The 26501-nt window shown below is 40.7% G+C and overlaps 3 protein-coding genes across 4 annotated transcripts in view; 2 read left to right on the top strand and 1 right to left on the bottom strand.

The window, feature by feature from the left end:
• The first annotated feature begins 49 nt into the window (after positions 1–49).
• On the top strand, positions 50–12579 carry fam169b (family with sequence similarity 169 member B). 2 transcript variants are annotated; one of them, XM_042214293.1, is made up of 9 exons: positions 50–218; positions 1066–1196; positions 3452–3554; positions 3637–3722; positions 4193–4343; positions 4881–5063; positions 8044–8169; positions 8285–8355; positions 8544–8655. In XM_042214293.1, exons 2-9 carry the CDS (start codon positions 1071–1073, stop codon positions 8592–8594), a joined length of 897 nt encoding a protein of 298 aa, XP_042070227.1. In that variant the 5' UTR covers positions 50–218; positions 1066–1070; the 3' UTR covers positions 8595–8655. The 2 variants fall into 2 exon arrangements, with proteins under 2 accessions (XP_042070227.1, XP_005947727.1); XM_005947665.2 differs by lacking the exon at positions 8544–8655 and adding an exon at positions 10968–12579 and having other exon boundaries at positions 85–218.
• Positions 12580–12694: 115 nt separating this feature from the next.
• arpin (actin related protein 2/3 complex inhibitor) lies at positions 12695–23465 on the top strand. Its single transcript, XM_005947664.3, has 6 exons — positions 12695–12915; positions 15953–16028; positions 16227–16359; positions 16774–16980; positions 19437–19600; positions 22303–23465. The coding sequence occupies exons 1-6, from the start codon at positions 12824–12826 to the stop codon at positions 22309–22311; spliced, it is 681 nt and encodes a 226-aa protein (XP_005947726.1). The 5' UTR covers positions 12695–12823; the 3' UTR covers positions 22312–23465.
• Positions 23466–23850: 385 nt separating this feature from the next.
• anpepa (alanyl (membrane) aminopeptidase a) overlaps positions 23851–26501 on the bottom strand; it is a 22707-nt gene continuing 20056 nt past the window's right edge. Inside the window, exons 19-20 of the mRNA XM_005947663.2 lie at positions 26188–26251; positions 23851–24724 (exon numbers count right to left, since the gene is read on the bottom strand). Of these exons, the coding sequence (XP_005947725.1) occupies positions 24563–24724; positions 26188–26251 (226 nt within the window). The 3' untranslated portion in view covers positions 23851–24562. The remainder of the gene's footprint in view (positions 24725–26187; positions 26252–26501) is intronic.

The following is a 26501-nucleotide window of genomic DNA, read 5'->3' as shown; positions in this document are numbered from 1 at the left end:
AAAGGGTCATCGCCGAAGGTACACTCTGCTGTGATTGGTTAATGGAGTCAGACCGCGAACAATGGCGTGTATTTTTGTAACTCTCTCTGCGACCAGAGGATGGCGCTCCGGGCCAAAGAAAAGAAGATGTTAGTGGTTGAGTAGGCTCATCAAAGTTACGTTTCGGGACTGTAGGGACGTTGCTGATAAGCAATAAGGGCTCATCCGGTCCATAGAAAGTAAGTTAACGAAATTAAATACGAAATTAAATAAATTCATGTTCCTGTTTGTTATGAAGCCTTTGTCGTGACGTGTTCTTGTTTGCGTTGCAGTTCAAGGTTCACACAGCTGTTTACAGCACTCAGATTAAAAGCAGCTCAAGCAGCGTATGATCATTTGCAGCCTTTTTATGAAACGACTGAAGTAAACAGTTCTTCGGTTGCTATCTGCTACATTTTGATTTTGTTTCCTTCAGATCCACCGATATGAGTTGGTTTGATTTGGCTGTGTGAACCGATTGTTTAGCAGAAATCTGCATTAACCCTGCGGTTCCCAAACTTTATTTCGCCACGGACCGGTCTATGTCCGACAGGAGTTTCATGGACCAGCCTTTAAGGTGTCGCGGATAAATACAACAAAATAAAACCAGTACCGGTACCAGAAAACAAGAAAATTTATTCATAACACATGGGAAAAGACCCAGGGAAACCAAGTTAACGATAAAAAATAAATATAAAACCCCTAAATTTCACACTCGAGCCTCAACTCTCGCGGCCCGCTACCAAACGACTCACGGGCCAGTACCGGTCCGTGGCCCGGGGACTGGGGACCGTTGCATTAACTTATGCGCCGATTTTACCGGGAGGACCGGACAGCTTGTGCGGACTCATAATTCATTCTCTCATGTATTTGCAGTGTTAAATGAAGGGGACGCAGCTTTAAAAATTAACTGTTTTAAAGACAATCTGGTGGTCACACATACTGATGTAATCAGATCCATAAAGTCAGGACTCACGTTTTGTTTCTATTTTTTTGTATCTTGTGTAAATGCGTAAGTACATCTTAAACATCTGTATCCTCTCCAAGAGGCCATGTACCCTGTAGACCTGCCATCTGTGGATCACAATGACCTGACATCTGCGTCTGAACAGTACATGTCCTCTCTGGAGTCCAGCCCCTGTGATAATGAGTGGTTTCAGTCATCGCAGACCTCAAAGGTACCTAACCACATTTGGGTGACTGATTATTATTGCAAATAATACAGGGAGTGCAGAATTATTAGGCAAGTTGTATTTTTGAGGAATAATTTTATTATTGAACAACAACCATGTTCTCAATGAACCCAAAAAACTCATTAATATCAAAGCTGAATGTTTTTGGAAGTAGTTTTTAGTTTGTTTTTAGTTTTAGCTATTTTAGGGGGATATCTGTGTGTGCAGGTGACTATTACTGTGCATAATTATTAGGCAACTTAACAAAAAACAAATATATACCCATTTCAATTATTTATTTTTACCAGTGAAACCAATATAACATCTCCACATTCACAAATATACATTTCTGACATTCAAAAACAAAACAAAAACAAATCAGCGACCAATATAGCCACCTTTCTTTGCAAGGACACTCAAAAGCCTGCCATCCATGGATTCTGTCAGTGTTTTGATCTGTTCACCATCAACATTGCGTGCAGCAGCAACCACAGCCTCCCAGACACTGTTCAGAGAGGTGTACTGTTTTCCCTCCTTGTAAATCTCACATTTGATGATGGACCACAGGTTCTCAATGGGGTTCAGATCAGGTGAACAAGGAGGCCATGTCATTAGTTTTTCTTCTTTTATACCCTTTCTTGCCAGCCACGCTGTGGAGTACTTGGACGCGTGTGATGGAGCATTGTCCTGCATGAAAATCATGTTTTTCTTGAAGGATGCAGACTTCTTCCTGTACCACTGCTTGAAGAAGGTGTCTTCCAGAAACTGGCAGTAGGACTGGGAGTTGAGCTTGACTCCATCCTCAACCCGAAAAGGCCCCACAAGCTCATCTTTGATGATACCAGCCCAAACCAGTACTCCACCTCCACCTTGCTGGCGTCTGAGTGGGACTGGAGCTCTCTGCCCTTTACCAATCCAGCCACGGGCCCATCCATCTGGCCCATCAAGACTCACTCTCATTTCATCAGTCCATAAAACCTTAGAAAAACCAGTCTTGAGATATTTCTTGGCCCAGTCTTGACGTTTCAGCTTGTGTGTCTTGTTCAGTGGTGGTCGTCTTTCAGCCTTTCTTACCTTGGCCATGTCTCTGAGTATTGCACACCTTGTGCTTTTGGGCACTCCAGTGATGTTGCAGCTCTGAAATATGGCCAAACTGGTGGCAAGTGGCATCTTGGCAGCTGCACGCTTGACTTTTCTCAGTTCATGGGCAGTTATTTGGCGCCTTGGTTTTTCCACACGCTTCTTGCGACCCTGTTGACTATTTTGAATGAAACGCTTGATTGTTCGATGATCACGCTTCAGAAGCTTTGCAATTTTGAGACTGCTGCATCCCTCTGCAAGATATCTCACTATTTTTGACTTTTCTGAGCCTGTCAAGTCCTTCTTTTGACCCATTTTGCCAAAGGAAAGGACGTTGCCTAATAATTATGCACACCTGATATAGGGTGTTGATGTCATTAGACCACACCCCTTCTCATTACAGAGATGCACATCACCTAATATGCTTAATTGGTAGTAGGCTTTCGAGCCTACACAGCTTGGAGTAAGACAACATGCATGAAGAGGATGATGTGGACAAAATACTCATTTGCCTAATAATTCTGCACTCCCTGTATATTCTTCAAGGTCTGCTGTAAATGAAATTACGTTTGCAGTTATTCACACGGACTTGTTTATTTAGTCTACAGTAAAATCTAGAAAAATCTCAGCTAACCATAAACAGCTTCACATTCTTAAATCAAGAGCCTAAACTCTTTTAGCATCCATATTATCCATTAACTGTGTTCTCCTAGTAACTCAAAATGTAACTTTATCGTCTACATTTCAAGTTATTTTCTCAAAACTTTGAGTTAGTAAGTGTAAACTTTGAAATCTTTTGTAGATGTAGGTTTCTTCCTGTTAAAAGGGGTTTTTTCCTTCCCTCTGTCACCAACTGCATGCTCATAAGGGATCGTCTCATTGTTCTCTGTATTATTGTCGCGTCTTTGCCTTACAATTTGAAGCGCCTTGAGGTGACTGTTGTGATTTGGCGCTATATAAATACAACAGAGTTGGATGTAATAACACCTAATCATGCATATGTTTTGGTATTGAAATACACAACAGATCTTTTAAAGCATTAAACTTAACTTGTTTTGGCGTGCAGATGCCCTGAATTAACTCTCTGTGTGGTTACTGTGACTCTCGAACGGGAACTATGGTGGAAGTGTTTTCACCACCTTACCAGCATTTGGCTTGATGTTATCTTCCTGTCTGCTCAGGTGGCAATAACAGCAACAAATGTGAGCCAGCTGCAGCTGTTTGAGGATGGCCAGCCTGCCTGCGCGGTGCTGGCACTGCACCCTTCAGATGATCAAACACAAGGTTTGGGTTCAGCACACTGCTCTGTGAGATGTTCCAGCCTCAGACACAGACTGACGCTCTCTGCTCTGATGTTACCTTCCAGTGGTCGGCCTATACCTGCACGGGAAGTGGTGGCTTTTGGATGACGTCTTGCGAACGTCAAGCAAATCCAGAAGTGGTTTGGTGTCGGTAACTGTGTTAAAGTACATTTGTCTAGACACTATGTCACTTCATGGCTCGTACACAGGTGTGAACAGTGAGAGAATAAATCAGTCTACTCATGACAAGAATCATCTCAAGATTGCATTGTAGGTGTGGTCGGTAGCAGCTTATGCAGCGGGTTTGCGGGAGAAACTCGGGAGAATTTTCTCCAACCACGTCATCTCAGTGTACTTCAGACTCAGCAATATGGTGACGTGCAAGATAAAAATAGTGGTCAACGACCCTCAGGACCACCTCTAGAGGTGACAGCCTTTAGAGGTGGTCCTGGAAAACGCATGAACCTATGTTATACTGGCTTTTGAAGCTTGCCATAGTTTTACAGGCTTCAGGTGTAAATTCACAGAAAAAGTCTGTTCTATCAATTTCTAAATGAAGATTTGCTGAATCGTTAATCTACCAGAGCCGACTGTCTGGAAACTTCTGCATGTTGTCCGCAGGTCCAGTCTGTTATGGAGAGGGTGATTGTATTTCTGCTCAGTCAGGTAATGGAGAGGCCTTCACTGTTCTCCCTGCATCCTCCCAAAGAGAGCTGCAAAGTGCTGTGGAAAGACAACCAGGCGGTCGGCTTTTACACCGTGAAGCACAAAGGTGGGCAGAGGAGGATGAGAGTGATTGGCAAACAGGGTATCAGTGAACATACACATCTGCAGGTTGCGATTTATATTTTGTGTATGTCCAGCAGGAGTTTGGACAAATGTGAAGAAAGCTGCAAAGTTAAGGGCAGAAGACTGGCTTGAGTTGGATTAAAACTTTAATTAAGTCAGAAACAGCATGAAATTAGGAGCTGGGTGGAGGCGGGCTGCAAAGTGGCCTGCAGATGTGCAGCAAGTGTGGATGATCTAAAATATCTTATATGAGATAGATGAGTTGGATGTGAATTTGCATCAGATGATCTTCCAGGACCGAGCAATTCCTCAATTTTCTGATCACATCCAGGCCTAACTAATCACGCCAAGATGACTATTAGGAAGGTGTTCACTTTGAAGCTTCACAAATCTCTTTCTATGGATAAATCATACCCTCTGTTGTCCTTCTATTTGAAGGAGTTACACTGACTTAGCTTTTCAGACCTGGAAGCTACATCCACCTCTTAAATGCAATCCATGTCCTCCTCTGCTGTTTCAGGGAGTCTGTGTGACGGCTGGAGCAGCTGCTGTTACCTGCTGCCTGTTCTGGACACTGTGCTGGTGAGGAGGAGCTGCAGGAGGAGAGGCTTCGGCCTTCAGATGCTGGAGGATTTCTGCTCCTCCTTCTCTACGGAGGAGTTTCTGGGAGTCAGCTCTCCATTATCCCCCAGCATGGCTGCAGGTCAGCTCGGGTCCTTCTTTGACCTGTTTGTATACTTGTTTCTTTAGGTCTCTGTCAGACAGTTTGCTGTATCTGGTCAAGGAACTGCATGTTTTCTTCGCTTTTGTTCAATAGAAATGTTCAGTAGACTCACGCACTAATGATCTAGTTATAGCTAAAAGCTGATCACACACCTGTACATCATGACGCAAAAAAATGTAATAGGTTTTTTTTAATAGTGGAATTTGCATTTCCCAAGTGAAACACACAGAAATCCAAGATGGCACTGACTGTAACTGGAAACAGAGGTGAACTTGATGATTTAGCCCCTCATTTAAATGAAAGGCATTTGGTCAACCAATGAGTGTTTCATTTGAAGTTTTTTGTCGTCGCTTTTCCCAGAGTGTCTCCTGGTGAGATGTGCCCGGCAGGTGTCAGGATACTCTACTGTTTTTGTTATTATACCTTGGCGCTAAGCACGGGTGACCGTAACAATCACCATATTAAAGCGTATGGTGGCACATAACTGTTATAATCGTGTCTCTTGGGTCCCAGCAGTGGTTGTGGATGTGGAGTCTGAATGGTTGGCTCAGAGGTCGCCTGAAACAGCCGATTGGTATCAAAGAGTTTTGCTGAAGTTTTGCAGCTTCACAGAAGCAGAAACTTGGGTTTGGAAAAGTCTGAGGAGACCATGGAGAACAAATTTTTTAGCTGGCCTCATGAAAGTTCTGGCAAGCTGTCCGGCAGCTCAGGAAGGAAAGCAGGGCTGGGCTCAGGCTCGGTCAGGGATAAAAACTGCTGTCCAGAACTAAAGATATTGTCAGGCGCTGGAAAGAACACTTAAGGAACGCTTGAATCTGACCAAAACATCCTTTTTGAAGGAGAGAGAGCCTGAACACTCATGGGAAGACTCACTAATTGCTTCATTCACACAGATCTCCTTTAAAGTGCCAGATTAAGGTGATATAGACCATTTTTCCAAAGCTGATTGTGTGCAAAGCGTTGTTTCCCAGACTTTTGCTGCTTTCTTTTATTCCTTTTTTTCCCAAACTCTTTTTATTTTTCAGAATCACAGCAAATTACAGTACAACAACAGAGTGATTGCACACCATGTAAAAAAGACAAAAAAGACTTAGCTGTGCTCAAAAGTGCCAGTCAAAGTGACATTGTGGCTATACATGTAAAAGAAACCTAACCATGTCATAAACGCGGTCCCCACAGCAAACCACAGAGTGGAGACAGTACGGGATATCCACAGCAACTCAAGATTATCTTTGGTAGAAAAAACAGAATAATAATAGAGTACCTCATGACCAAAAGAAGTCAGGAGTGAACAAAAATAAAACAAAATAAAAGCAGTAGAGTAGCATAGAACCAAGTACAATACAATAGGGACAGCCAGATTCACAGTGGTATATCACAGAACTGCTGTCATGGTCCTGGGTCGGTGACCCAGCGCTTTAAGTTTATTATTATCATTTTCTACTTTATTATTATGATGATGATTATTGTTTGAGTTCTACGTGTTATATTCGGTCTGCCTCTGAGTCTGTATCTCTGTCTGTCTATGGTGTCACCCCGTCTGTTTGTGAATCTGTCTGTTCAGTTCAGCGTCTTGTCTGGTTCCCTGTGTCTGAGTTTCCTGTTTTATTGTGAAGGTCTGTGTCGTATGTGAGTGTGCTCAGTTTACGTTTCCCCTGTCTCGTCAGCTGTGATTTCTCCCAGGTGTGTTCCCCTCCTGTCTCTCATCCCTTGATTACTGCCATCTGTGTATTTAAGCCCTGTGTTTCTCTGTGTCAGTGTCGTGTTGTACCCTCAACTAGCTGTGTGTTCTGCTTCTGTGTTTCTAGTGTTTAGTCACCAGCTCCAGTTTAGTGTTTCAGTCCTCAGTTCCTCTGTTACGACCTTTGTTTGTCTTTTAGTGAGTTTATTTAGCACGAGGTTTCTCCCAGCAATAAAGCTGCGCTTTAAGTCCCACTTCCGTGTCTGAGTTCTGCATTTTGGGTCCACCACTCCTGCTTGCCTGCCTGCCACACAGCCAACCATGACAACTGCACTGTTTCTACATTGTTGAAAAAGGGTTTCCATGAATTCAGAAATATTGCCGTTGACCCACGTAGAGTATGTTTTACCGTTTCCACATTGCTAAAAAGAACACCTGTAATCCAGGCCTCAGAGAGAGGAGGGTGACTTCCACTGGAGCAAAATCAGACATCTGGCCAAAAGAGTTAAAAAAGCCACGAAATCTGTCAACGCTGGCAAAGCAGTCTCACCAGGTGTCACAGCAAAGGCCGACACATTTAGATCTAAGTGCTCCTGAAGTACCTCTAGTAAGGCAGGGACAGGACCACAACATCAGTGAGGCGTGGGCTTGTTTGCATCTATCACAGACAGGATCAGCATCAGGGTAGATTTTGGAAAGTGTGAGTTTTCACCAGTGGGTGTGGTGCAGCACTTTGCACTGGACCAGTGCATGCCCGGCACTAATAGATGACGAGTGGACCCGGAAGAGTATTTCCTTATCAAGGTCCTGCTCCCAAAGCGACTGAATAGTTAACACTGGGACACTCCGGAGATAAAGGATTCTTCATAGCTGCATGAAGCAGCACCGTTTTAATTTGGAGGTGGACGCAAAAGAGTCTCAATGAGTGGGGTTAAAGGCTGAGAGGGAAAATGAGGTGTCATCCCTCGAATAAAGCTACAGACCTGTGGGTACCCAAAAAAGTAGGTTTCATTGTTCAAGTTGTTCAAAGGAAGAGAAAATGCCCTTAGAATAGATCATTAAATGATTTTATACCCAAAGTAGACAACAGGGCAAAGCCTCCATCCCGTGGCGAAGCCTTAAAAACATGGCTCCTACAGGTTGCAAAGAAAAAATCTGCAGGACAAAATGCTGTCTTGGATTTCTAAGCGCATTCAGCCTCATTATCTACTCATATAATCACTCAGACTTATCCTTGCTCCAACAGAAATACAACAAAACATGTGTTTGTGTGTTCAGTGTTCAAAAGGTTCCTGCAGAAGCACCAGCAGTATCGAGAGCGTCTGTACGAGGTGGAAGCACCAGGGGGCTGGACTCAACGACGAAACATCTGGCTTAACATTCAGCTCGGACGCTACTGCCTCGGTAAACATTGGTTTGTTTTTTATGGGTTTAAGAATATTTTCAGATTTACGTTGAATTGCTAACGTGGGAATGTCTTGAAGACGGCACGTGTCCTTATCTGACTCACATCTTTTAGGTACTGATAAGGAGAGCAGCCCAATATCAGGAGAAACACAGAGAAATGCACTCAAGGACTCCTTTCACAAGGTAAGAATGTCAGGCTACGTCCACACTAGCCCGGATAAATTTGAAAGTGGCGTCTGAAAACGCTCCGCCTCCACACTATCGTTTTCATTTGTTTTCACAGAAATGCTTGCGTTTCAGTACTGCGCATGCGTGATACGCAAGACGATTCAACCTGCCTTAAATCCATCTGCTGTTTATTTACTTTTCAGCTCTTTGAAACGTTGCGGCAAAACGTTGAGGAAAAGCACCGAGTTTTTTAAATGGACCAACAATGAGGTGGAGTTGTTGCTGCGAGTAACACAAAAGTACAAAGTTGCAAAAGAGAGTGAGAATTAAAGAATTTGAAGAAAAGCTCTCTGGAGCATGTACAGACTGATATTAACCTTTAATAGGGCTGTCAAAATTGAGCGCAAGCAAAACAACTGCTGTATAATGCCCTCTGCTATCTTAGTTTAATTGGTCACATGACTGCATCACATGACTAAGATGCGTCATCGTTTTCGAAAAGGCTCCAAGTTCGCTGTCAACACTGCGACGCGAAAACGTTTTCCCAAATGTATCCGCTTTGGAGAGCGTTTTCAAAACGCTGCGTTTTCCTTGCCCGAAAACGCCGTCTCAGTGTGGACGGAAGGCCAAAATGATGCGTTTTCAAACCAAAACTTATTAGTGTGGACATGGCCTCAGTTTCTCCACGATTACACTGAAAAACATCTTCAGCCAACTTAGACTGAAACAGCTACTCGTCACACACTTCACATTCATGGCCAGAGATCAGTACTGCCCACAGTAACGCGTTACTTGTAACTCAGACACATGGTTCTTAAAATAAGTAATCAGTAAAGTAACAGGATTACTTTTTTGGGGAAGTAATCAGTAATTAGTTACTGATTACAAGTAACTTGACCAACACTGTTCATGGCTGTATCAAGAGCTTGTTGAAGCCGGCGTTTTCATTGTAAACTTTAATTTCAGCTGATGGCTGTTCGAGGCTCCTCTGAGGTTTATAGTTTTGAAAATGAATGGATGAAAGTAAATACGTCCAGTAAGGCTTAGTTTGATATTTTATAGTTTTATTAATAGTGAATTTACCTGTTTTACTGACTATTCTAGTGTTGCTAAGGAGATCTTAATGTCTAATTAGTTTCCCAGAGAAATGTTGTAATTTGCAGCAATGATGACCCACTACTGATTTGGTATGACCAGAATAACATTCTGGTGTGTCGACAGCTGCAGACATTTGGGACTCGTAGTCATTCCTGTTACACTTCCATGGAGTCCACCTGAAGGGTGCTTGCATAGTTTGTGCGTTGTAATGTCTCCGTGAAAGAGTCTCTGATGACAAATTTCCATCTCTCTGCCCAACGGGGATCCAAGCAGACCCTCATGGACACGAAACATCACACAGTACACTCAGAAAACGATTCCATGAGATTTTGTAATTGTTGCAGTTTAGTGTATCGAGTGCTTGACTTTATGATTGATTTTGGATTTGTTATGATCTGTATGGCCTCACGTTTAGATTTAGGTGCTACATGTTCTTGCTCTCTGAGGAATTGTTGGGTTTCACCTCACAATACTGTGAGGCGCTTTGTTCTACCACTGAGCCTCACTAGAATGCTAAAATAGCGCGTCTGGCTTTAACAACGGAAGCACAGTTATTTTGGGGACCGCTCTCAGACCTACTGCTTTAAACAGAAGAGGATGTGAAAACAAGCCTCTGACTTTTCTACTTTCACGGTCACCAGAGGATGAATGCCATCGACTGTACTGATCACTTGAGATGAAATCAAGATTTTATAGATTTCAGTGCTTTTATAGATTGATCTGAAACTGAATTATGTGCAAGTCTCAGTGAGGAGAATCACACTGAGTCACTTGGTGGCACTATGAAAGCAGAGTGACTAATCCCAGACCTTCAGACTTTAAACAATGTGAAACCAGACATAGACTTGTGGGTTTTCACCTTTTTGCCTGTCAGCTCTTGACCCAAATATGTAATATGCTTTGAGACTGCATGTATCAAGAGCTGGCATGTTCAACACAGTGCAGTGAAATGAGTTCCAGTACGGCTGAGTGTGTAAATTTGCACACTTTTTTCCTTTACCTGATTCTGTTAAAAAGTAGCAGCGCGTTGGCCGGGAATTGGACCTGCGTCTCCTGCATCTACCACTGAACCACCAATGCCACGTCCTGTCACTGCTACAGGGCCAGATGCTTGCTGGCTAAAAGCCCTGCATCTCTTTTGGCACATTTGAGATATTAAACGTCAAACAAGCTACCAGCTCATGGCTCAGAAAATGATTTCATGATTTTTTGCATTGACAATCAGGGCCACGTATGATTCTTCGAGATGATATCATACCATGTTCTTGCTCTAGGAACAAATGCTATGTTCCTCCCAATAATCTTACCATATGCTGTGAGATGACCACACATCAAATTGTGGCACAGAAAATGCTTTCGTGAGATTTTGTATTGACGTTCATGCCCCCCGAGAATGTTTCTCACCCACTTCAGAGGGTTTGTGGATTTTTGTTCTCATGTTGTGACTCTTTGTAGTTTTTTTTAATGTCTCCTGTAGCTATTTTGTGTAAGCAGCAATAATTTATCCAATTCTGTTTATCTCCATGCAGACTTGTATACTGGACCTGGGCACACTGGGAAGCACTGGTGTAAACACCGCAGTGGTGTTGGACTCTGCTGAACAGCAATTTAAATCGTGTGAGCCAAGTCAAGGAAGATGTTCCCTGAGCAGCGAGCTCCCTGGAACAGGATGTAGCCCTGCAGCCCAAACTATCCATGTGCAATCTGGACCTCCCACCCGGCTCCTAAACACAGCACAGGCTTTGAAATCCAAGGCTTCCAAATCTACAAAGCACCACAGAGAGGAACCAGAGGACATGCAGAAAATTCCCAAACGAGCCAGAAGTGAGTTGAAACATGTACACACAAAGACTGCATTCAGCAGCAGAGCCCGCAGAGAATGTTCGGACACTTAACCGAAACCATATCCACATTCATTTAGGTGGCTTTGTGTTCTTTCCATCAAATCAAAGTGAGTTTTGAATGAACAGCAGACTGCATGTACCTAAACATGCACAATAAACCTTTTTGTGTGTCTTTGTAGTATCGTGTTTCTTTGTGGCTACTTAATAGTGTTTGTGCTAAATAAGAACCATGTGTCTGAGTTATTGATTTTTGCCTTCAAACATAAATACATCCACACAGATTATTATTAGAGTATAGCATATGCATTTGCTCCGTGGGTACAACCTGCACAGCATTTCAACCCGTTTTAGATGCAAGGTTGGGGTTCATACGGTGACCTCAGATTATTATGCTTAACTATTAATGCACAGGATCAATCAATAAGGAGCTACAATATAGTTTTTTCTGCACCAATCACATAAACAACCACAGCTTCTGAGGCTTGGTGTGGATTAGGAGATAGAGCAACCCGTCGACTCACTGGACGGTTGGTGGTTTGGTCCTTGACTGCTCCAGCCTGCATGCCAAAGTATCCCAAGCCCTGAGTTGCTCCTGATGTGCTCACAGAGGAAAAATTGTTTAAAACTACAGATGTATTATCATCTCGCCCACTGCACTTTAGGTACATATAAAAAGAAAAAATCTTGGTGTATTTTACTGTATATAGCAACCATCTATATACATAGTATTTCGGCTTTTTTGTACACTGTTCTCATTGTGTTTCTTCTTGGTTTTTTATTTTTCTAATATATCTCTAATTCACTTTTTGTTCCTTTCCCTCGTGCTGGTGTAATAAATGAATCTCCCCCAGAGTGGGATTAAATAAAAATCTATGTGTGTTTGTATTCTTGTTGGATTATGGGTGCAAGTTTTCCTTTCACCTCCTAAGAATAAATGTGCTGGAATGAGAGTACAAACCCTTGAATCATTGCTAACTTTGTAGTTCTGGTGTTCAGAAATGGTGCAACAGTTTGCACAATGCTTGCATTTAACGTGTAAAATCAACAGTTCTGACAATAATCAGCAGATACTTGTAAAAGCTTTTTGTGTAGAAATAAAGCGTAAATCTGGACTTGCTGTGTGTGCAGACACCTGAAAATACAAGCTGTACCTGCAGGTTGCTGGTTTGAGTCCCTGTTCAGATACTGGTATTTCTCAGAGGATGATCCCCTCACTAAAGACCGCACGAGAAACAACTTTAACAAACATTAAGAATACTAATTAGTAATGAAAAAGAAAAAAACTACATGTACTTGCGCTGCATTCACTGCTGTTCAATGAGGACCATCATGCGCCCCCTAGGTGATCTGCAGGCAATTTCTGCATAAATGAGAAGAGTCCGGGCTGTCCGTCCACTCTCACCGCACGCATTCTCTTCTGCACTATTACCCGCCGGCGTCTGCTGTGTAGAAAACCGAGCGCACCTCTCATTCAGGGACGAACAGGAAGTCCGGAAAAAGGAAAAATCTGAGGGAAGGGAAAAGTTACGATTTTATGAAAGATGAGTCGCATTTATCACAACACGTCTCTGCAGAACAAGCCGGTCCACAGTGAAAAGTTTGACCGTGCGTGGTGTCCCTCTGCGTTTGAGAGGTATGTGCTCGCGTTCACACGCTACAGTGTTTCCCCTGTGAGGGGGCAGCACCAGACTCCGTCAATAAATCCCTCGGTGTTCCCAGAGAGCAGATCTGTGAGTTGTACACTGTTCAAAACATTTTAAAAATGAAATTATGTCGGGTATATGCAGCACAGCGCAGTGTAGGTGGATGTACGACCCGCAGTATCAGAGCGCCCTGGCTGCACTTCCTGTTGTGGCCACTAGAGGCTGACACAGTATAGACTCCCATGTTCAACATAAACGAAAAAAAAAACAAACACGTTTACAACGTGGTACAAAAACAGATCTATGGGCTCAAAATGTGGTCATAAATATTTTGTACTTGTAAATCAGTTTTGTACTTGTAAATCAGGATTTGTATGTGTAAAAAGAATTTGTATGTGTAAAAAGAATTTGTGTGTGTGCGTAAAAAAGATTTGTATATGTAAAAAAGATTTGTGCGTGTGTAAAAAAGATTTGTGCGTGCGTAAAAAAGATTTGTATATGTAAAAAAGATTTGTATATGTAAAAAAGATTTGTGCGTGCGTAAAAAAGATTTGTGTGTGGACTTAGCCAAAAAAACCCCCTGCAAGTTACAAGTACGAATTTTGACCCTATTTTTCTTCCTTTCATCTGATTGGTCAATGTCATGTCAATCACAAATGTAACAATCCAATCAGAGAACAGATGGGTTTGGCTGTCGGAGGAGCGCTTTTTTTTTAACTGCAGGTCTTTGAAGGGAATAAATGCCCTTTTATATGCCAACCCAGCGTTTTCCTTCATCACGAAGAAAAACAATCTGTGGTCGTCCGAGTTTGGTGATTTTTGTGTCACAGGTCTACGTGTTTAATACAGGGACTTCCACAGCCTTTTCAACAGCGCTGCGGACGCAGGAGGGGGCGGGCAGTGTTTTGGAAATGACAGTCTTCATTACAAAGCTTTCTTCGTTATGAATTAGCATACATGTTTTTATTTAACATTTGAAGAACTAACAAAAAAACCCCACAAACTCTTGTAGAGGACATAAAGTCAGAGATAAAAACGACAAGGAGCAGGTGCATCTAGTACAGGTAGAGCTGCTGCAAAAACCCACAGAGCCCAGCAGCCAGCAACAAATTCTGGATCCTTTGCTTTTAGTTAGCAGTTAGCATTAGCAGCACATCCTGCGTCCGATGTGAAAGGACTTTTATGCTGCGCGCTGTGACTCACAGCAGTGGTCCTGGGTCAGCCCTGACTTTGTGTTAAACTAATCCTAAAGTAATAATGTATTTCTAACCACTGATGTACCACAACTTTATCCTTTCAACAGCTGCTGAAAGTTACGGGGACCTAACTGCTATCGGATATTTATATAGAGATTACCCTTCAAGGACCTGCAGTTCAAAAAAGCGCCCCTCCGACAGCCAAACCCATCTGTTCTCTGATTGGATTGTTTAATTTGTGATTGACATGACATTGACCAATCAGCTTAAAGGAAGAAAAATAGGGTCAAAATTCGTACTTGTAACTTGCAGGGGTTTTTTGGGCTAAGTCCACGCACAAATTTTTTTTACAAGTACAAAACCGATTTACAAGTACAAAATATTTATGACCACATTTTGAGCCCATAGAGATCATTTCACTCATGGTAAAATTGTAGCTGCGATAATCAAAGTGCTTTAGATGACATTGTAGAACTAACACGAGGCATTTTCCCAAGGTGCAGAAGGGAATTAACAAACTCATCACACACTAGAGCAGCTGGGGCCACAAGTGTGACGCTTTTCTATTTGCTTTGCATTTTTCAAGGAAAACCATGCTTCAAAGCTAGCCGCACCGCCTGATAAGTGACTGCGTTGTAGCTTCAAAGAGACACTAAGCTGTTAACCAAACAGCTAACACGGTTTAATACTGGAGTGACTTAACATCAGTTTAGATGTTTCACTTTTTTTTATTATAAAACTGTATTGCTTCCTTTTACTTATAGTTAGAAAGAAACTAATAATTCCACTGAGGGTCACGGTGTCTTTTTTGGATGAGCCCGGACCGTGGGGCCTGTCTATAACAAAGCCAGGCTAATAGGGGTCACTGGACTGAACCTCTTGACCCCGTTTGGGCCTTTTTCAGCATTTTGATGTAATTATCTGGGAAATATTTGCTCTAATGTGAGGTACAGAGTATCAAAGAAATTTGTGCTTTGGTGAAACTTTCACGTGGAATTCTAGTATGTTATTAACATGTTAATATATCTTAGTATGTTATTAACATAACTAAGAGGGAATGCATCAATAAAATGTTCTCTATACTTGTTCTACATACGTTCTGTGTTCTATATACTTTTTCCAGTTATTATTATTTTATCTAAGAAGCCATTTTTTCTTCTTGCTGACGATATTTTCACTTTAAAGGAAGTGAGTGAGTCTACCGGTAATCAGTCAGGCTCTATTCCTTTGTAATTCTAAACTCAGTCGGTAAGACTAGGAAAGAGTTATATGAATCTGAGTAGATATTACAGTATGTGGCCAGTAAAACTGCTGGTGCTGGAGGCCAGTAGGGGAAAAATGTAGTATTGGGAACTGCACATATTGTCTGCCTACAGCAAGCTTGCAGACTGATCCCCTGAGGTTTTGATATAACAGCTAACATGTGGTAAAATTCAGGGACTTTAGACATGCCGGGCTAAGACTTCTCCTTCATTTTGCTTGCCTGCTGCTGGCTGGATGTAAAGTGATGTAACTTTGATCACAGTGTGTGGACGAGCTGCCAGTTCGTGGTCTTTGCTAGATCCAGTAACAAAACTACTGTCATGTGACTAAAGCAAATGGAAATGGTGAGTTTGGGTTTCAGAGCACAGTCGAACTTTTACTGCATTGGTTTGTTCTGAAAAATGTTTGAATGCCTTTATTCTGTAGGATTTATGTGTGCTATGAATCATCCTCCCTGCAGTTCTAGTTCTGTGTTTAACTGAGTCCCTATTCAGCACTCAGTCCCAATAAAACAGCACTTTATTTCGCCAGTACACATTTAGATACTCATTATTGTTTTTCTACACAGTGGCCCCGGAGTGCTTTTAGAAGGGAAGCTGCTCGATGTTTCCAGACATGCAATCACTGACAGCAACAATCAAAAGGTACAGTAATAAAACCATCGGTTATAAGAGCCCAGCATGACACCTTCTTCTCAGTAGATGCAAATAATTGTAAAAAGACTGTGAGGGTTTTCAGGTCACTATTCGAGGAGCAGGCATTGGTGATAATAAGCAGAAATAAGTAAAGCTGAAAACCACTGTACAGTGGAAGGTATTTATTCATCCTTCTGTCACCTGCAGGTACGTTTCTACGTGCTGTACATCCAACCGAGCCGCATCCATCAGCGGAAGTTTGATGCCAGTGGAAAGGAAGTGGAGCCAAACTTCAGTGACACCAAAAAGGTCAACACTGGTTTCCTCATGTCCTCCTACAGTGAGTACACTGGAGTTGGATCTGCTGGCTGTGCAGTGTCAGAATAGGCCGAGCAAGACATGAGGTGCGGTCAGGTGCAAACTCTAGAAATCTCCATTTATTTGTATGACGAGAACTAGCTGCAGTTCAGTTCCTCAGTCTGATTGATGAGATGTAATAAATACTTTTTTGTTGAGGTCTGAAGTAGAACAGATCAGTAGTGCAGCATGCAAACCTGAAAAGTCTAACCCTGTCCTACAATTCACCAACTTCATGCAGCGACTTTTACAGGAAGGCAAGCAGCGATGATTGCATGCTAATGCTAGCTCTGTTTCTTAAATACGCCACTGATATGTAACAAGAAAAAGCCTCGTGGGTGCGGAGCTCTTAATTCCCTTCATTTACTTGGCTTCATTGTGTTTTCCGTCTTTACAGAGGTAGAAGCTAAAGGGGAGTCGGACCGTTTGTCTGAGGAGCAGCTGTCAGCCGCGGTGAACAAAGCCGAGCTAATGAAGATAACTGAGAAGCACAGACCCGCTGGGACCTGGGCCTTTTGGTATCCGGAGGCAGACATGGAAAAAACGGACCTGGAAACAGGACAGGATGTACGGTTGAAGACTAGAGGAAACAGTCCTTTCGTATGTGAGTCTGAACTTGATGTTTGTTATTTACTTGCCTGTAGAGCCTTTCTGTGAATTGTCCTGCCTAAGATCTTAACATCCACGTACACCGTCTGTGCTGTCTGCGGTTAGGGTTGGGTCTGAGTTTGGTGACATCGGCCCAGCAAAGGGTCTGTTTGTGCTGTAAACTGCTAGTCAGTATAGTAAAAAATACAAGTTAATAGAAATGAATCACTGCTTAACTGTCTACACCTAAAGCTGCTTATAAGCAGTCGTCTTCTTTGTTTGTGTAACTATTGTCTGACTTGTATATGAACTTGAATCTGCATCTGGAGTTGTAAAACAGGACTCTGCCTTTGAGCTTTTAGGGAGAAGGGGTAGCTTCTGATTTACACCTTCTGTGGTATGCTTTAGTAAACTCTGTTCTGTCACTGATGAACTGCAGACATTGTGTGGATGCATGCTTTAAAGGTTCAAGGTTTGCCTTCTTTTGTCATCACATGCTTTGAGACCTTTTCCTCTGTGTATCTAATCCTTTTGTAAAGGCAGATGAAATAATATAAAAGACACTTCAGAGCTTCACAGTCTTTAATTTGATTCAGATTTCCACCAGCTTGCTCACTAGCTTAAAGAAACGATTAGAAGAAAAACGAATAATACTTGTTGAAACTGGTGCCTGGAAATACAAAGCAACATGCTCCATGTGTTTCAAAACTGGGACGAGGGGACATCGTTTAGGACAAAAATGAACATCGGGTTGTATTTCTCTGCAGAAAGAGAAATTGGTTTATTTTGGAATAGCTCTAGTTATTATGTGATTATTATTTTTTCTTCCCCGATTGCCAAGACTTGGGAGAGCAAAGCCAAAAACCACATGTTCTCACAGCCTACGGCCAGGAGGTTTGGGTCAAGGCTGTCTGCCTTTGTCTATCTTTATCAGTTAAGTTAACACAGTTGGAGTTTTTAAGCCCAACCAAATGCTTTCATTTTACTTTACTGTTCATTTCGAAGTGGCATGCACGTGTTCACTCGGTTAAATAAGTATATTTCTGGTTTGTCTGCTTCCATGACAAGTTTAGTCCTAAATTTCACATCATGCTTCAGTTAATTGTACCTGGAGACACCCTGTATGTCACATTGAGCTGTAAATGTAAAGAATCCTTAAGACTGTGACTGTCGGTTAACCTTTAGGTTTATAGCAGCTGATCTAAAGTCTGCCGTTGTGTTTCATGGTCTTCACAGTTGATCAAGTCTGGTCCATGAAGTGCTACAGAGAAAATTACATTTTATTTATGTAATTAACACATTTTGAACTCTTAAAGAAATATAACAAAAGGAAAGCTGAACTAAAATGATCCAGCAAACAAAAACTGTTGTGAGCCGCCACCCTCATATCGCCTTTGGGCTTTTGGAGCCTTGACCTGACTTTTAAAAACTAATCGGAAAAAAAGCACTATGCTGCTAAAATAAAATAGATATTTGCAAAATTCTGCCTAAATATGTATTTTACCTGGTTAATGTGTGTGGCAGGGCGTGGTCTGCAGCGCCGCTGCAGGGGAGGCGGACGCACCTGAGCGGCACCCGCAGTCACGCCTCGCCGCCTTAAAGTCTGTGCTCTCTCTGCCGTTGTGTTGTTGTTGGTATGTCGGGCTGTGAGTGGAAAAGCGTACAGCAACCGTGTGTGAAAAGTGATCAATAAAGAGATGCTGAAAAGTCGGGAAACATCGTCGGGAAACATCGTCGGGTCTGCCGTGATATGTTTACAACGGGACTTCTGCTCCTGAACCTCTGCGCACAGCGTCTGCAGATCGGGGCTGTACAAAGTCACTTTCATCTTCACGCAGGACTGTAAGCTGTCGTCTGTGAGGCGTGAGCGGCTTCCGCGAGTGTGACTCTTATATTGAGCGATGAAAAAATAATAGAATATAATTTTATTTTTATATTTCTATATCACAATAATCTTCCAGTTTAGAACTACAAGTTAAAAAAGAACTAACATAAATAAATTACACTTTAGCTAAATACTTGTAATTTATTTCCCCAAACCAGGCGGAGCCGCAGTATAAGGACTAAAGAGCCGCATGCAGGTTGCCGACCTCTGGTTTAGACTGATATCAATACCTGTCCTTTGGTTTTTAGCCTGGATTTATTCAGATGTGATGGATATTTGAACATTTATTATCAGATGTCTCCATCTTGTTGCTTTCTTAATTCTGTGTAGAGTTAGAACTTAAACATGAATCTGACATTCAAAGTTTTGAAAACTTTCTCAGATTTTTCAGATTTCTTCTCTATCAAAGTCGGTGAACGGTTAATAATCAAGTTGGCATATCCTTACAGAGGTGATAAAGCTTAAAGAGTAGAATTCAAAGTTGGTAGCTCACTTCGTTTAAGTTCTATAAATGCCTTTAAAAACCTTACGTACTTCTTTGTTTTGTGTCATGCGTAAATAACTTCATTACCTTCTTCAAATTCCAGTCTCTTTGGCCAAAATTGATGGCGGCACAGTGACCAAGTGTAACTTTGCTGGAGACGATAAGGCTGGAGCTTCATGGACAGACAAAATAATGGCCAACAAATCAGACACCAGCAGCACTCGGCAGCCTGGAGGAGGAGGCGAGGGAGCAGAGGAGGACGAATGGGTGAGGACCAAATCTCTAAACAAATGAAATGACTCGCATAATATCAGGGATGTAGCCCAGATCGGTGGTTTGTCATTTATTTTTCCTTTTCTTACAAATTCCTGAAAGAGTTTCTTTTAATTTCCTGAAAACTAACTCAAAATAAAGAGCAGCCGCCAAGGCCCTCACAAGAACAGATCAGGTATCTCTGACAACAGGCGTGACATGGAGTCGGAGACAACGTGAAGGAGGAGCGGGGGTACGTTGTAAAGTTGATTGCAGATGTGCAGCCACTGCAGGAAGGCTGAAGTAGCTTGAATTGATTGCCCTGTATGACAATTACCCAGGGCATGAGGTGAGCCGTCAGCTGATGCGGGCGAGCATTAGGATCTGGTCTGGCTGGAATGCAGCTAAGGCTGAGCTTTGTGGCTTTCCTCAAACAATCATTTTTTCAGCTGCAGTGGAAATGATATCATGCTCTCAAATACCAACGTTATTAAAAATTTCAGTCGTGCAGCAGTTATACTAACAAACATATTTCTGCCTAATTCCACAGCCCACCATGTAACATAAGCCATTTTTCCACTGCACAAACTTCCCAGTGACCAGGATCTGTTCGCCGTGGGGTTAACTTAACTTCCAGGAGATTTATTCTACTCTGTTCAATGTGACTCATTCGCAAAAAGTTTGCAACCTTGGGGGCGGTGCTGGCAGGCTAAGGTGCTACGTGCTCAGGATTGTTTGCTTTTATGATCTATCCAATTTACTTACTTTTTAATTACTGGAAGAAAGTTCTTGTGACAGAAAGGTCGAGTTACTGCAGCTGCAAAGACTCATTTTACTCTGTTTGTAATGCATTGTGTATGAATTTATGAGATGTTGTACAGCCAAATGCAAGCTGATTTTTAACTAAATTATAGGAAATTAGCTGGAAATTACAGGTCACATGATTCACAGATGAATACTGTATATTCTTAGACATCGTAGTGCATTGATTACACACCTTCTTCCTGTTAAAAGGAGTTTTTCCTTCCCATTGTTGCCAATGTGTTTGCTCATAGGGGGTCATATAACTGATGGTTTTTCTCTGTATTTATCATTGTAGGGTCGACCTTACAATATAAAGCTACATGAGGGGACTGTTGTTGTGATTTGGTGCTGTATGAATAAAATTGAATTGAATATTGATGTAGCTATCGAAGGCCATCACAGACGAGGGATGTAAGGGAAAAAAACAAAAGACTGTTTGGAGGTTTGACAGGTCTGTGTGTGCATCAGAGCTTCATAGACTTTATGTGCTGCTGGTGGTGAAAACTGAGGGGCTGGAAAGATCTGATACTCATCCTCCCTGGACTCACTGCATCCAACTTTGAAGTGTCACTAGCATCCTTAGACTGGCCTCATCAGTAGGTGATGCCCTTTGAATCTATTATACTAAAGTGTATGCAGATAGCGAAATGCAGTTTGTATCGCTGCCAACAGGTGTCACAACTGGACTCTGAATAAACGCTGTTTGCATGTGTATCTGATCAAGCTTTAAGATGTTGTGCAGTAGTAATTAACTTCAGATTGTTACAACACTGTAGACCTCTTGCTTATAGACTAGTGTATGAGTAACCCATGACTCTATCGCAGATGGCTCGATATCCATAGAGTTGTTGAGGTAGACCTGAGGTCTTCCTGAATGAATATGTGAGAAGAAAGAAATCTGGCCGGCCCCTCAGTTTCCACTGGCAGCCTCACAGCAGCTGGATCACCGGCTTCAACATGACAGAAGCTCTACTAGCCTCTGAATCAAAGCTAGCTGTGTTTCAGTAACTGTTGAGGAGCAGTCAGCAGGTTTTAGACCCACATGTTACTCAGTGTTACACCGAAAACGTTAAAGCAATTTCCATGAGAACAAAGTTATGTCGGAAAGAATCTGTAGGGCTCCTCTCTTGCGGTTGCCTCTCCCATCGCCACTGAGGTCAGCGGTTTGAACTCTGAGTCGCTTAATTTTGTGTCGCTGACTGTAGCCAGCTTTTAGCACCGCACTGGTGGAAAACTAGTATTAATAGTCTGGCTTTTGGCACATACGGTCGATATACTTCAGCAGTTACTTTGCTCGTTGTTGACGTGGGTCAGACACGAGGGTCAGGGTTTATTTTGATTTTTGAAATTAGAGTTAAAAACAGGTTGTTAACGGGTCACCGGTGACCTGGTGGACGTTAAGACCACCCTTGTTAACGAGTTCTTTAATGATAGAACAGGTTTTCCCCTTTAAATCAGATGCATATTTAGCTTCTTGACTTCCTTCTTGACTTTTTAGTACAAACAGAACCAGACAGGCTGTTGCTCAACCTGACCTGTGCAAATCCTCTTTACTGCCTCAGACTTTGATTAAAGGTTTCAAACAATGTTTCCTGCTAAAATTTATGAGACGTATAAAAGACCTTCTGGAGAGCAAGAATTTTGTGCCGAGGATTTCCTGCAAGAACTTTGCTTTGTGGACTCATAACATCAGTTATTTAAGGAAGTGAGAGAAATGCAGTGAGTTGCACAAGCTATCAGGCCAGCATGGGGGAACTCCACCTTTTTATAGTGTGATCTGGGAAACGAGCTATGATTTGGCCTGGCATGAAATGGACAGCAAAAACCTGCGGCTGTTATTCAGAACATAATCGAAGCTTTAGACAAACAGAAACCAGAAAGCACTCACTGCCCCTGCTTTGTTTTATCCACAGGATGATTGAGAAAACTGTGTTTCCCACCAGTCTGAACTCAGGGCCCCGATCCAATCTCCAGCATGGACTGGACTTTGACTATTATATCTTACATATGTTGCCGTAGGGCTGGAAACCTCGCGTCACCTCTACAGTATGGGACTAGCTGTCTTGGAAACTGTGCTCTTCTCTTGTATGCTTCACCACATTTACATGAGTCAACCTGCATGTTCATGTTTTTGAATATGGAGGCCTGCAAAGAATTCATGGTAGTAATGAAGTTTGTAATATCACAAATTCTTATTCTAATTTTAACTGAGAAAAAAGTGACTTTCATGTGACGATTTTACAAATTATTTTTGTTTAACTTTTATGAATTTTATAGACATGATGTTTCCAACCATCTGTTATATTAAAGTGCAGCGAGTGTGCAGTATTAAAGAGCACAGGCTTGAGCATTATGGTTTTCTAAATAAAGATGCAGCATGCTACACAAGTGGTGGAGAGCCCTCAAATTGCAAACCTGTTTTTCTCAACTGGCTTTTTTTTTTTTTTTAAGTGCTTTTTGGCTTTGAATACAAGGACCTATTTGGGCCACGTTAAGAAAAAAAAATTATTGATCAATTTAAGAATAAAAACAAAATTTTAAGATTAAAGTTTAAATAATATTTTGAGAATAAAGGAAAGAAATGTGGAAATTAAAAATGTCTTGCGTTACGTTATTTGTCTTTTAGCTCATAAACACGGAGCGGTGATAATTAAAAAACACTGAAGAGATGGTGCAGAAATCTGCAGCTGATCAGAAGTTAAAAAAAACAAACCGGAACCAATGGCTGGCAGTGGACGCATGCAAGGATACCGATGGCTATGCAATAAAGATGGATGTCATATCACGATGAGACAGCTGATCGAGTTGTTTCACTAAATCGTCTACACGAGGCATTTTGCAGAGGTTGCAGGAGCCGTGGCAGTTGTTTGGCTTTAAACAACAATTGTAATCTTCACATTTCAACTTTATTCTCAAACTAGTATTTTGAGTTTCATCTGCAAATTCTGACTTTAATCTCAAAATGAACGCTAATTTCTTTTTTTCTTAATGTGGCTGTAATACTCCTTCGTGGTTGAGCTAAAGGGCAATATGACTTTGTGCTTTGAATAAAACCAATGAATGTGTGTTAAATGACGATTGCGCTTTGTTTTTGTCAAATTTTAAGGTGGGGATCTAAAACTGGGATTTCAGCTAATTAAAGTTTTACTGTGTGCAGAGGAACATACAGTGTCCTAATTAGAGCTTAATGTCACAAACCCAGCTGGGGTTCTTCTTCAGGGAAAGTCAGTTATAAAGCCTCAAATCACAATCACATTCACATCATTAATGCATTTTAGAACATAGGAGCAATGCAACAAAATTTGGGGAAACAATTTTTATTTTAATGCTTTCAATATTTTCAGGAAAGAACTACTGAGACCAAACTTGATGCACTTCAGAGAGTGTGCCTGTATTGCAGATACAGACTAAGAAACAGACAAATTTTGACGATTTTCAAGTTTTATATTGTTTTTTTTTTCCCCCTAAAATTGTATAATTTAAATTTCACACATATAGTCTCTTTGGGTAAGGGACATCAACTTTTAAACATATTAGGAACAAACTTTTTGTTTTTCCTAACTGTAAGCAGTCACACCCCAAAAGCATTCCAGTTGTGACATTGTTGCAATACCCATTAACCAAAGTAACACAATTAAAAGGCTCGTGTGTATTTTATTATTAAATATAACAATTTCAGCAACGCAAGATCAGTTTGGCTTCTTGATTATAGCACATTTAATAGATTTTACAAACGACAAAGTGGCAACAGAAGCAAATGGAACAAAGAGACGTTTGTTTTCACTTAAAATAAACTAAACTAAACAAACCCCTAAAAAGCAATTATGCAAAGCAACAATGGATTTTCTAGGATAAATGCAATTTTTTTAACATGCAGCCATACAGCTAATACATCCTTCATTAGCATTATGTGCAAAATTCACAAATGTTGAACAGATTGTTTTTTATTTCTCCATTTTCATTGAGTGTATGGTATAAATAATGCACAGAAGTATATACATGAATACTGAACATTTCTCTTAGTACTTATTATAATATACTATGTGCTGCACAAGTCATATTTCAGCTTGGAATTGAATTACATTCAATTCTTTTTCTTGTAAAGTCATATTGACTAAAAATGTGCAGCTTCAAGAGAATAAGCTGGCAATCAGATCAGAGGCTCTGAACCTGTTAGTACTCCTTTTGTCTTACAGAAGAAGTTTTTTGTTCGAACCACCGCAGAACATCGTCTTTGTTCTCTTTGACCCACTGGATGTTCACTCGGGTTTGCTCGATGGCCAGAGACACGGCCCAGGAGGCACCACCCAGGTCGTAATTTTGAAAACGCATGAGCTGTAGACACAAAGGGGTGAGAAAAAAACACAAAGTTAGGTGTTGGCATGACACAGCAGCATGTGAAAGACCGTTTCTGTTCTTTTTTCTGCAGCTATCAGTTTTTGAACATTATTAAATTAAATACAATACTTGAAATATAAGCTAAAGTAGTATAAATAATGAAAATGCTATAGACAGTGAATAAAACAATGATCTCAACATAATTCAACAATGTTGAAAGTAATTGGTGCAACAGTTAAAATATTTGGAGTTAAAAAAAATATATAATTCATAGATAAACTTAAAAGATAAAAAAGAAAATGTAATTATGCTCTCATGAAAAAATGATTAAATAAAATATTGAATCTAATTTACACATGTTGAAAAGGATACAGATATGTTGGAGTAATTAGCTAAAAGAATAGCTACAATATTGTAATTAGCATTTAGATTTAAAAAAAAAGAGAGAGCTAAAAGCAACAGCATGTGAAATTACATTTCTTTCCCTTTTCTGAACAGCTGTGAATGTTGGAAATGTTGAAAAAGCTCAAATAAGTAGCATAAATAATGAAAACACCACAGACAGTGTCTTAAATAATACTCATTTAGTAATGTTTAAAGGCCAAAAGTATTGGCAGGTAAAATGTTTAAAATTATCTTCAGAAGGTTAAAAAAGAAAATGTCATCTTTATAATCATAAAAAACGGTTAAATAAAATATTTAACTAATGTAAGTTACATATGTATTGAAAGATAAAGATATGACGAAGTAATTTAGTTAAAACAACAGCTAATAATTTAATTACCTGAAACATGACATGATATTGAAAAAGTGAAAAGCAATAGTTCCCATTGTTAAAATATATCTAAAAGTAAGTTATGAATGTTTAAAAAGCTAAATAAATGATAAATTCAACAATTAAAAAAAAAGCTAAAGATCTGAAATAGTTGGAAGTAATATAAAAAAACTAAAAGCAATGATTAGAACAGCTAAAGTAAAAGAGTAAGATTAATATAAAGTTAAAATAAAGAATGTTGATATGTGGCTAAATGTAAATGTTTGCTGAAAAAGGTAAAAGGGCGGCTGAAGGTAAATAATATGTGAGTAACCTGTTATGTAATTGAATAAATATGAGCTGAAATGTAGTTGAAAAATAAGACATTCAGCTTTTGTCAAGTGAGATTTCAGAAACCAATGTGTCATCTGTAGCAGTTAACTTCATACAAATAAAAATGACCATGTTAAATGTGTTAATGAAGAAGAGTTTTGAGAACTGCTGATTAGTACAAGGGAAATAAAGCTAATGACACACATTCTGTGTCATCTGTCAAAGGTAAGTAAGATTAATTATGGAGTCATAAATAAATGAAGTATTGGGGTGTATCTGATTTGGTGTGAGCAGATTACTGGATTATGATTAAAAGACAACTTATACTCCTGCTGTTATATCATTTTAGCAATAAAAATGACTGGTAAATTACCTCTTCCAGTTCAAACTCTGTCGAGAATCTGCTGGTCACTCCTGCAATCAGCATCGCCCCGTCCCTGGTAAAATATTAGCAACAGCTTTCAGTGAAACTCAAGTGATTCATTTATAAGTGTTGATACTAACCATCAGTATCAACTAAGTTGATACTGATGGTTAGTTTTAGTTAGTTTTCATCTGTTTTACAGTATGAACTTGGTAATGACAGGTAATGATTAGTCAAGGAAAAATTGATTTTCAATCCCCTGCTGATTAAATAATTTACTTTAGATAACGTTCGCATGTCGGTGTGGCCACGAAATGACCCCC

This window comes from Haplochromis burtoni, unplaced genomic scaffold, assembly GCF_018398535.1.
Source record: "Haplochromis burtoni strain Fernald_Lab_line unplaced genomic scaffold, NCSU_Asbu1 Contig_545, whole genome shotgun sequence".
NCBI lineage: Eukaryota > Metazoa > Chordata > Actinopteri > Cichliformes > Cichlidae > Haplochromis > Haplochromis burtoni.
Note: the sequence above shows the minus strand (reverse complement) of the source record. Positions and strands in the feature narration are given on the sequence as shown.